This window comes from Rhopalosiphum maidis, chromosome 1, assembly GCF_003676215.2.
Source record: "Rhopalosiphum maidis isolate BTI-1 chromosome 1, ASM367621v3, whole genome shotgun sequence".
Taxonomy (NCBI): Eukaryota; Metazoa; Arthropoda; class Insecta; order Hemiptera; family Aphididae; genus Rhopalosiphum; species Rhopalosiphum maidis.
In genome coordinates, this window is record NC_040877.1 from 24,164,820 (window position 1) to 24,177,751 (window position 12,932).

At 24.9% G+C, this 12,932-nt stretch overlaps 1 protein-coding gene and 1 long non-coding RNA gene across 3 annotated transcripts; both read left to right on the forward strand.

The window, feature by feature from the left end:
• Window positions 1–1,634: 1,634 nt before the first annotated feature.
• On the forward strand, window positions 1,635–3,012 carry LOC113549816. Of its 2 annotated transcripts, XR_003404967.1 has the most exons (4): window positions 1,635–1,662; window positions 2,160–2,347; window positions 2,408–2,566; window positions 2,877–3,010. It is a non-coding gene; the product is annotated as an uncharacterized LOC113549816 (long non-coding RNA). The 2 variants fall into 2 exon arrangements; XR_003404968.1 differs by lacking the exon at window positions 2,408–2,566 and having other exon boundaries at window positions 2,877–3,012.
• Window positions 3,013–7,333: 4,321 nt separating this feature from the next.
• Window positions 7,334–12,932, forward strand: LOC113560470. Its single transcript, XM_026966358.1, has 3 exons — window positions 7,334–7,493; window positions 7,570–7,723; window positions 12,365–12,932. Exons 1-3 carry the CDS (start codon window positions 7,334–7,336, stop codon window positions 12,930–12,932), a joined length of 882 nt encoding a protein of 293 aa, XP_026822159.1.

Here is a 12,932-nt window from a genome sequence, read left to right on the forward strand (position 1 = left end):
TTAGAAATTAGTATTGCGGTAGGTTACCTACAGTAGGCAGATTCAATATATTCCGAAAATATTACATTAATTAAATTATTAATATTTCATCATTATAATGATAATAAATACAATTTATGTCATTTTATATTTTTGTTTGGTATTAACTTAAAATCAATAACCATCTTACATAGGATTTTTATAGTGAAACAGTATAAAATATGAATAAGTTTAGTTAATATTAATATTTTTATAAATTAAAAACAATTAAAGATACTTTTAAGACAATTTATGTGGGATCGATGTTATATTATATTGATTTTGCGTTCAATTTTCAAGAATTTTTATACCTAGTGAATATTTTTTTATCAACATTTATAAAAAAAAAATCACTTAAATTTCTAATGTCTATAAATTGTTAAAAAGAGTCAAAATATATCTTGAAATTATACTTTTTATAGAAAATAATATAAATATTTGATGAAATTTACAAGTATAGAAAATGATTGTTCATTTTTTAATTACAAAAAAATAACAAAAAATGTTGAAGAGAAATAGTCAAAAATCACAAAAACCTTGTATTACCAAAGGCGCATTTGTGTTTTAAATTTTGGATTGGGCCGTGAAGGTCTATTATAATTAACATGTTTCTATGTTCTATAATTGTGCTATAAACTATTTTAAATACAAACCACATTTTAGAAAATTATCGTTGATTTTTTTGGTGGGAGCAATTAATCTTCCCCCAATGGCTCGTATTGTGTATACATTTTTAAATGTTATGTATAAATATTAAAAATTTTATGAATTCTTAACTACAAAAAATTTGTTAATTTTCATCTTTTTGACAAAATTTACTAAAATTCTACGTTTAACTGCTCGCGAAAATTGTTCTATTGACTATCATTTAAAAAAAAATAGTAAAAATAATCTTTAATTTCTAATGCTTATATAGTTTCTCAAGTAGATGTGGTAATTCTTTGTTTTTATTCTTAATAAAATAAAAAGTAAATTTACAATATTATTTTTTCCTTGGCATTTTTTTAAAAATTAGGATATTATTACTAATATTATTATAAGTACTAAGTACATATTTTATGTAATGTCATAAGAATAGAATTTTGTAATACAATTTTAATAAATTAATATAGTACAATAATACGAATGTAACGCTTATTATATTATGTAAAGATACAAAATTAATTATTGTTATGGATATTTAGTGATGATTTATGAGTAATCACATACGGCTATAAAGATATACCTATAAGTGAAATCCGATTTACAGATTTTTAGGCCGGAGATTTTGATTCGAAAAAATTATCACAAAAAATCGTAAATTATATCATAAAAATCAAAACAAAAAAAATTTAAATACCAAAGTAGTTAAAACATTTTTATTTAATTTTCAGAAAGTTAAATATATACATAAATATACGAGTACATACTTGATATAATTTCAAATTTACAAACCTAAAAATAATATTATGTTGTTTAGATTTAGATTATTTGGTGAGCTGCAACCTCAACATTGTACTCTTAGTCCTTGCAGACGGCTAGATTTTTGTTGAAGCATACACAGGCGTTGTCAAGCGTCACTAGTAGTCGGAGTACTCGGCCAACTATCATAATTGTCCACTTCTAAAAAGTCTATGCAAAAATAAAATCACTTTGTTCACATAAGTATATACTGTTAATAATCAAGAATAATATTCATATTTGCATAAACAGTTATTAGTATAATTGCATTGGGGGGGAGGAGTTAACACAATCACCGATGTAATAATCAATCTTTACAACAATAATATCCATAGAGATAATATCAAATATGAAATAGAACCAGATAACATATTTTTTTGATACCTATATGTCCTATCTAAAACAAAAAATGTTATATCCTTATCCTTGTTTCCATAAATATAGTTAACTGGATGTATTACGTGTTTAATATATTTTGCTGTACCATCTGTAACATAAAATATCTAAAACACCTATTCCTGGTTACGCCATTAGACAAACATTATTATATAATAATTAAATTAATTTAAGGTCTCCTCGGTCCCCATACCTATTATCTAAATAAGACCCGTTTTCTTATTACCATTTTCCCAAGTTACCTATTAATCGCCTTTTTCGGAACCATAGTTTTATATTATCTTCATTAATCCTCAATTTTCTAGCTAAATTGATTTGCGCTCGCATAGTCAAGTATTGATTGTCCAAATACGACTTTTCCAACTGTATTATTTGTTGTTTGGTGAAGATTGGTGGCTTTCGATTCTTACGAAAACTTTGAACAACATTGTTGGCAGTGCTTTGTAACCATGGGGGACATAAAATGTCTGCAAAAAGAAGAATCGCATCAATTGTATGTATATTAAACAATCCATAAACTTAAAATAAATACTAATCTTTTATTGTTTTATAGGTTTATAGTAAATTATATAGGAATAACGAAATGATTGAGTGGAGTATTATAATGGCCATAGGAGCAACTAGACTGTATAAAACAAATAATAAAAAAAAGTGACTAAAGGCACTAACAATTTGCTGCCCCTATTATATGTAAACAACTTATAATAGATAGGTACCTCCTTAAAATATTCTAAATATTAAATTTTTAGTACCTAAATTCATTTAAATATTCACATTTTTTTTCTCGCTTTTAGTTATTTAGACTACTTTAGAAACATATTAATGGATGTTCACAAAATTTAAATCAAAATCTACAACGATTATGATTATTTTTGGTATTTTTTTGTCAGAAGTATGAATTAGAATCACATAGTTCACATATTTACTTATTAGTTGTTGTACATTTTTAAATAACAGCTTCATAATCACATATAACATTAATTCAATATAATCTATAGAGTTTAATGTGATATTGTTTTCAGAACCAACAAGAAAAATTCCTAAATTTGAAAAAGCTTCAGATATTGAGATTATGGTATCAATTAAACAGTTTTTAGCAGGATCTAAATTTAGGGAGGTAACAAAAAATATCCCCACATTCGAGGTGATACATCTACTGCAGATTAACAGTGAAAATAAAAATGTTTAATTTTTTATTTTATTATAATTATTTTGTTATATAAAATAGATATATTATTAAAATTGTTTTATTATATTTTTATGCTTGCCTAGCATAATCCTAATAACTCGTTTGCTGTAAAAATAATTTAATAATAGATACATTTATTTTAATTATTATTATAAGATGTTAAATTGTATTTGTATTATATTTATGTTTACCAAAGACAACCAAACAATTACATACTTATTGTAGAAATAAATAATTTTTTTATATCAATGAGATTTATACATTAATTTTATTTTGTTTTATATTTATCTGACATAAACAGTATTTCAAATTTAAGTACATTAATATGGATTAATTTATTTTATTTTAATTATTTTTTTTTTGTTATATCAATTAGATTTTAGATATTTAAATTTATTTTGTTTTATTTTATATCAATTTATATATAATTTATAATTTATTAAGTAGCAAAAAGATACATTTTCATATTGAGTAGCGATGCATTTAATAATTTTATTTTAAATTTAAATAATATATTATTATTAATTTTTCCTTTTTATTTTATAATTATAAAATAAACTGTATCTATTTAAAAACTTAACCTTGACTTTTTTTAGTCTGTACTATTTTCATCAAAGGTGGTTTAATATAAACTTTATTTTTTAGGGTTCATTATATCTTGTAGAAGAAATACATATTTGTAAAAAAATGTATCTATATTTAGATTTAGCGTATAGACCAAATCAAAAATTTATAAGTTTCCACAAATTATTATTTACATTTTGAAAACTATTCCAAGGCAGCTAAAAATGTTTAAAATATTTCTATTCAATTTTTTCAGTGCAATAGAAACTAATAAAAAAAATAAAAGGTTTTAAGAATATTTTAAAAACATGTACATGTACACGAATATAAAATTTATGTTTTCATCATGTTCATAAAATATTATAAATATTTCTGTATTAACCAAATAATATTTTCTGTATGCTGGTGCAATAAAAATAATATTTTTATATCATTATGAAAAATGTTTCCAAATATTTTAAAATTATAGAGCAGTCAAAAAAAATAATAAGTATTTATGCAAAATATTGCTGAAAATGTTCTTACAGGCGGAACTTGTTGAAATGAAAAACGCTAACTAGCTGTAGCATTTTATTTAAATTTAAAAATTAATTACTATTGGTAGGACTAGTAATTATGACTTAGGGCCAAAATCAAAGTGGGGAGGGAGGACTTAACCTATGATGATACCTTGTTAACCTGCACCTCGGCCACGAGTGATTATTTTTACTATAAAGCTATCAGTTATATTTTATTTATTTTTTGATACATTTTTTTCCATAAATATATATACATACAAGCACTAGGAGAATTATTGCTTCCCGAGAATTTGGACGAACTGTCCGAGTTGTACCCATCGTCTGAGGTGGAAGGTTTCGTAAACACAACTGAAAATAAAACCGAATTTCGTTCAAAATTAACACAATTATAGTTTTAAGTTTTTGTATTTTGTAATATATAAAATGCACACATAAAAAAGTAAAATTAAAACAGTTATATTATTTATACAAATTAAAATACAAAAATGAGTAATTACATACCGTAAAATGCATGTTGGTCTTCATGCGAATCTAATTCTCTGTGTTGCATAATTTTGACGTATTATCGAGTGTTTGTATATAATTTTAGTTATGGATGAATAAATTAAAAAAAGAATGGTTTTACTTTTAGCAGACGAATATTTTTGTTAGAGAGTATGGAGAGTATGTAAAGATTTTATTTAAGTGATATTATAGATGAACGTAGGTGCTTCAAACCAATAACGTCTGATCCCTCGAATTAAATTTGTAGAAATGATGGTGACATTGCCAGGTATAATATACCTGTCGAAATACTATTGCTACGATCACTAACGGGGGTACCTAAATTGTTTTTTAATCGTTTTCGGTCTGCACATTTGTACATCAATAAGACATATTAGCTTCTAAGGATATACACATTAATTCACTATAGCCCGGCCTAACTATTGTAAATTGTATCCTAAAATTCTGAAATGTGTTTACACAATTATTATATGTTCAATGACCATTATATTAGGGTCGGGTCGACTAAATTATTTAGGATCACACACCCCAATACATCGCTGTGGCCAACAATAATAGGCACGACACAAATAAAAATCTTTGGAATGCTTTTTTTTGTTCATGTACTGTCACTTAGTTTGTAAACTATATTTTACACTACCTATATATTTTAATGCATCTACCTGATATTTTATTATGATAGTACCTACTACTTACCTATTAGTCACTGTTTGGCAAACTGATTTATTTTACACGATATATGTCTAATGTATTTAATCGATGAATTACTTATACTTTCAAAAAATCCTACTGTAATTCCGATTTTAATTTAAGTAAAAAGATTTAGTTGTAGTCAATCCGTATTTTATAATTATACATAGGTATGGCTATCATTATATGCCCATATAGGTAAGAATCTAAATTTCAATAGGAAATTATCAATATAATATATATATATATATATATTACTCTAAATTAGACATCCGCTAAATGTGTAATTATTTATCCAAAAATGAATATTAAATAAAAAGTTATAAATTTATAATTTATACATTATAAATGTATATTCATGTCACTTTTAACTTTATGGTAAAATTAAATGTTTAACAATATAATTTTTTTAAACATAAGTAGGTATTATAAATTTCAATGTCTGCATGGTTCTCAATATTAATATAATATATTCCATTAATAAAAATGTAAAATATTGAATATTAATTATTTAATTTAATTTTTAATATTTTCTTTAATGTATCAACTTTGTGTTGTACTAATGTTTAATCAATGTACATATTTGTACGAATAAACTTGATTGAAATAAATTACCCTTGAATGAGTAATTTACTAATAGTAAAGTTGGTACTTATACTATTTGTGAAAAAATGTTTATTGTTACGATTTAAACCTCAAGCAAGATAATTATTAAAACTTAAAATTATGATTACAAAAAATAGACCAGTATATATAATTGTACCATAAGTAAAACATCTAAAATAATATTTATGAGTTTATGACTGTTTATAGCATTAGTAATACAATTTTAAATGTAGCTAATTAATTATTAATATATTAATATATTAATCCGTGGCCATGTATGATGTAGGCATTTAATTCATTGGTGACCGTAGCGAACCTTTTTTGTAAAGGTGGTATAAAACAATTTGGTAACACCCTCCACATACACATATATCAAATATCTACCTATAAATGGATGGACTTTGATTGTTTGTTTTATATAGCTATATGTACGTATATGTACAGGATGACCCATATGGATTTACCCATTGCTATATCTCCTTAAATAATGATGATAGCATAATTCTAGCTTTTTAATAAGATTTGCAGGGACAAGAACTACAAATATTTAATGTTTTAATTTATTTTATGTTTTGGTAAAACAGTTAAAAAATACATGTTTTATTTAATTATTTTCAAAAAAAATTTAAGATAGCCAGTTTGTAGAGTTTATTTTTTTGAAAATATTGATGTTTCAACATTTTAATTTCATTTATCTCCTGATTTTTAATATTTTTTCTAGTTTAGAGAATAACATAGAAAGCGATCGCCGGCTGTTTGACCACGCTGCCCAAATGTTTGATACAAAGATACCACTATAATTGGTATTAAATGATTCGTAGTTTTTTCGAAACTAGAAAAAATATTAAAAATCAGGAGATTAATGAAATTAAAATGTTGAAACGTTAATATTTTCAGAAAAATGAATTCTACAAAATGGCTATCTTAAATTTTTTTTGAAAATAATTAAATAAAAAATGTATTTTTTAATTTTTTTACCAAAACATAAAATAAATTAAAACATTAAATATTCGTAGTTCTTGTTTTTTTTAATCTTCTTAAAAAACCATTATTATGTTATCTCCTTTATTTCAGGAGATATTGCAATAGTTAAATCCTTGCGGGACGGGGACACCCTGTATATATTTGAAATATAATATTCAATTACTTATCTACACAAATATGTAGACTGGAAGTGATTAAATAAACAATCAACGTATACAGATGTTTTTAGGCACTATTATTGTACCATTATAGTTAATTATCTGCCCTCAGCGATTTTGGAGTTTAAACCTTCTTTTATACATTTTCATTTTATTACAGTCGTTTACAGTAGTCGGTTTCTAGATGTATATAATACATCAACATTATACATCAATAGATTGGTATAAAAGTACACTGCGAGTTTATGACATTTGTTAACGGCATTATGACTTCAAAGTTGAGTTTTTCTTCGCCTTTCATTGAAAAATTCGTGCTTCTTGTTAAGGCTAATCCGGTTTTGTACAATGTATTAGATGCCAATTACAAAAATATTTCTTTGAGAAATAGTATATGGAAAGATATATCACTTGAGATTGAAAAATCCGGTAATATTGTATATAAATATTAAAATAAATAAACAAATGTTTTTTGTATTAAGTATATAATTTATTTATTTTCAAGTTGATGAAACCAAAAAAATGTGGGAAAATATTAGAGATTTATATTCAAAAATAATTGCAAGAAAATTAGAAACAGGAACATCCTTCAACAAGAAAAAAATTTGGATATTAACGTATCGTCTTAGTTTTTTAGACCAGGACGAATGTGGCTTAAAGTAAGTATAATTTATTAATATTACTATTAAAAACATTTTTATTTAAAAATTGATTCCCTATATTATTTTAACTAATTATTTGTTACATGAATGCAGTGGCGTACGCAGGAGAGGTCAGGGAGATATAACACCCCCCTCAAAAATAAGTATCTGTTCAAATTATGAAACGACGACTAAAAAAAAAAGGTCAATTCATGCATATAGGTATTTATGATTTATGACACCCCCTTTAAAAAATCCTGCGTTCGCCACTGCATGAATGTTATATATTATTGTGTTTATGTCTTGTAATATCTTAATATAATCTACATATTTAATAAAATAATATACTCGTTTATGGAATTATCTTACAAATTTCAACAAGTAAGAATACTTTATTGATATATCATATATTATAATATATAGCAGGGCGGCCAAACGGTCGATTGTGAACGATTTTAAAATCGATCGTGATAGAATTTTATTTTTAGGCTACGCATACGAAAATTAATCATGGTGGTAGTTAACAACATTATTGATAAAATGGAAGTCGATCCTCAAAGGTGAAATATATTTTTAGAAGATCGTGGCAAAAAAAAGTTTGCCGCTCCTGATATATAGTATAACCCGGAAAATAATAAGTACACTATTGTACACTTTGATGTATATTTTATATTTTCTATACCTTTTATGAGCATGGTTTCAAATTGGGATGATTCTTTTTTGGTTTTTGGGTTTCGTTCTTGAATTATTTTTTTAGTCAAAAAATTTGGCTAGTATTCCTCTTGTAAGAGTTGTAACTTAAATATTTTTATATTCCATTCCAAATCAATGAAATTTTCTTTTTAAAAACTGATTTAATATCGATGTATAATTATTACTCTTTTTGTATTAACCATATAAAAGTGAGGAATTTTCATTTTCGTCATAATTTTTGTTTTTGGTATTTTATTTTTTCGTATTGCAGAAGTGGTGAAAAATATGAATAAGCTCGTGAGCTACATTGATGAATGAAAACTACCTAAGAACTAGAATAAAAAAGATAAAAAAGTGGGTTGAAAAAACATTTGCATAATTGATCGACCATTTTCATAGATTAGATATAAAATATAAAACTAGATAAATAAAAACATTATACTATATGTCACATTATACTAATACTAAATCAATTCAAAAACACAAACGTTTTAAATAAGATAATATTGATTGCACAAAACAGGAATTATATATGAGTCACCCGTAGGTCTATGAAGTGAGTCGAAGTCTGGCCAGCCCTAAATGATATTACTATATTATTAGTAATATTATTTATACCTACTATAGTAAAAAAAATCTGATCATCGATCTTTATATGTTAAAACAAATATGCGAAAGATCAAAAATCATAATTTAAATATAAAATACAAGAATAAATAATATAATAAATAACTAAATTAAATTTAAAAGGTATCCGATTAGAAAATCAACAACTAAAAACCATTAATAAATTTAATAACTAATCGAAAGAATACAAAAAAAAAATTAAACCAAATATAAATTAACTAATGACTTAATATCACCATTATTCATATTACTTTTTAAATCTGAAATAATGTTTTCATTCTGTAATGAAAAATAGGACGTTGTAGCTGCATATTGTATATTAATATATATTATACACACGCGGATACGACCTTTTCAATATTTTTTTATTCTGTACAATTGTAAATGTTGTCGTTTCGTTTTCGTTTATGTACATTACCTAAAAAATATTTTATTGAAGAAACTAGTTTTAATCGGTTTAAAAACCCTGATCATAAGGCAGGTAAATACATCACCACGATCGTGGTTCTAAGTAAAAAAAAATATTTAGATGTGGTAGGTGGTACAATAGTGTATATTATCTTAAACCGGGAGTTTTTAATTTAAACCACTTAAGTTTTTTTTATTATTTATTTAGATAAATAATTATTTACCCAATAAATGAATACCTAGTGAACAATCAAGCACCAGAAAAATAGATGATCCTTTTGTAAAAGTAATCTAAATTGTGCTATTAAAAATTAAATTATTATAATTAAACATGTACATTTTTTAATGAACTATCGTATTTAAATCTGGAATTATGACGGCCACTTCTCGAGATGTTGCATGAATCAACCACTTGTGGCCACACTCAATTTTTCCCCAGTGCGAGACCTTGATATATAATAGGTGGGAGACAACTACTGACGACTGTTGCCGCGTGCCCGTATGTAATTTCGTTGTAACATAAAAATGTGTTTATCCTCGACTAAATTGTTCTTAAAACCTAGCTTGCTTACAAGATTGTCTACTTGAAAAGTAGTAAAGCATTCACTAAAAATAATTGAGTATTGACATGTAAATAAAATTAATATTAAGAGAACTTTATACTCGTATGAGTTGTTTCTGTTTTACTAACGTTCATCATAGCAAATTTGTGTTTGACAGAACAAATGTTGTGATGTTAGCTTTAATATAAGAGTAAATATGCTTACAATCAAATTTAAAGATAAGAATATTATTTAGAAAATTTCATATGCTTTTATTGATATTGTCATTTTAAAGTAAGTTATGAACATTTTAAAGTTATAAATATAGTAATAATGTAATATTTTACATAGCTATAACTTACTTTAAAATGATAAAAGGTATCAATAAAAGCATAATTGAAAACTTCCTAGATAATATTCTTAACTTTAAATTTGATAATAGGTATATTTACTCTAATATTAAAGCTAACATCATAAAATGATTTCTGTTGAACGAAAATTATCATATTATATGTATGTGAAACAGAGATAACATATACAAAAATAACGTTATCTTAAGAATAAAAAAATTAAGTATATTTTAAGTATTAGAAAATTATTTTAATTACTTTTGAGGATTTACTGAAATACATTTAATAATCAACATTTAAATTTAAGTATTATTAAATACTTTTTTTGATGATATTTTATTTACATGTTCTGGAAATACTTTTTAAAAATATTCTTTATACAACCATGTCTACTTGATAGATAGCACGCGTTTACCTAATGTACTTTAATAATAAAGTACATTATTGATATAAATCAATTATTAATTATAGTAATTGCAACGTAATAGGAACCTACTTTTAAGTATTAAATTTATCTAATACTGTAGCCAATATTTGTTTGTTCGATTTCATGATAAATATATATAAATATCTAATTATAACTATTAACTTGATTGATTAAACGTAGCCATTCTTTACGTCAAGTTCGATAAAGTGTTTTTGTTGTGATATATTATATTAAGTATTCTATATCGTGACCAATTTAAGTCGAATAATAATTAATGAATCATTAGTTAAATTAATTACTATTTTAAGAATTGGAAGCATACTTGTAATTGTCCAGAGGAAGACTTAAGTTCCCACAATGTTTTTTTTAGTATGTCGCGTCTAATACATATTTTCATTATAGCCATGCTTATACTGTTTTTGCTATTAGAGTGTAGGTGTAGCAACGTAGAGACATTAATATAATCCATGCCTAATGATACTAAAAAAGTATCTTATACATGGTCAGTGCCGGATTAACCTACAAGCAAAAATATTCGGCCCGTAATTTTTTTTTTTATTTGAAAAATTTAAAATCTGTGGATTTACAAGCTAAGTCGATGTTCAAACTAGACCCGGAATCAGCTCAATATTTTACCAAATTATTAGACCGTTTATTGGGGACAAAATTCGGCCGACGTAAATGGTCATACTACATCCGGATTTTCATTGAATTCGCAAAAATCATACAGTTTATACACACATTTATTTATATATAAATATATATAATTAACACTTATACTTAAGTGAGAAATAATTTTAGGTTATTATCAAAAATTTCAATGGACATGGAAATCGAAAAAATACAAGAAGGAATGAACAATTTGTTAAAATGGTATTCAAAAGATTTCTCAGACGATTTTACAAATAGGTTTAAACAGTTTTTAAGTTTTTCGTCAGTCTTTATTGTTAATTACTACGAACAAAAATAAGAATAAAAATATTTCACTTGATATGTATAAGATGATAGTTGATTTAAATGTGACTGAGAATTTTTTTAATTTGTAGTTATTTGTAGCCCCTTTTTTTTCCCTTATGACCAATTAGGCCAGTCTATTTATTTGCTTAAGACCCGTGAAACACTTAATCCGGCACTGTACACGGTGCTTGACTCAGTACCTCAACTAATTTTATGGATATACTAGCATACCCTTTTTTCTTAGGTTAACCCCTCTTCCCAAAGTCCCATGTTTATGTGAGTTATATTAAAATGCTAGGGACGCTACTTTTTAAAAGTAGCTACCTCTACTATTTTTTTACCAGTCAATTGACAAATACTGCTTATACATAATATAAGGTACTCTTAACTCTTGATTAGAAAATTACCTACATAATTATCAATTTATGTAATATGTATATTATATTATATTTAAACAAGATCAACTTATTGGTAATTAAGAAAATATTAATGTTGAAAATAAAAATTGTTTTGAATTAGTTTTTTGAAAAAATTATTTTTTTACTTTATTTAGTTGTATAAAAATAAAAGAAAAATATAATATTTACTTTATATTTAAATAATACTTCCATATTCTTATATTTAATTATATATTATAAAGTATTTAAATTTACAGTTTGAATTCCAATTTGACAATAACTGAAATGCATAACCCGTGCACTTTTCACAAAGAAAAAGGAATCGTTGAGTTGCTCAATAAAACTGAAGATGACTGGCCAATTGAATCAATAATTAAAAATTGTCATATCTCTAAATTCAACCAGAATGATAAAAATTTATTTGAAAATTCGAATAAACCAAGGACACTAAATCAAAAAACACAAATTAAAAATAAACAATTTTCAACAGAGGAAGTAAACCAAATAGATGATATGGATTTGTTTTTTGAAAATGTATCATTAAAAGCTAAACAGTTTTCAAGCACTGGAAGAATTGAAGCGAAGATGAAAATATGTGCATTAATGAATGAATTGGAAGAGAAGTATTTAATTCGTGAACCACCTCTCCGTCCACAGCTGATTAAACCCATCTACCTTTTTACAAATATACATATTCCAACAGCGCAAAACAATTACTCGTCTTCGTCATCTATTCAATCATGTACATCAACATTGCCTAGCTTACATTCAGATTCAGAATCTTTCTGCTGTGAATCCAGCGATGATTCAAGTTTTACCACTTAA

Excerpts from the sequence above, each read along its gene's own strand:
- LOC113560470 (XM_026966358.1), top strand. The coding sequence starts at position 7,334 with ATGACTTCAAAGTTGAGTTTTTCTTCGCCTTTCATTGAAAAATTCGTG. Across the intron at positions 7,494-7,569 it reads ACTTGAGATTGAAAAATCCG|TTGATGAAACCAAAAAAATG; the intron begins GTAATATTGTAT and ends TTTATTTTCAAG. Across the intron at positions 7,724-12,364 it reads CAGGACGAATGTGGCTTAAA|TTTGAATTCCAATTTGACAA; the intron begins GTAAGTATAATT and ends TTAAATTTACAG.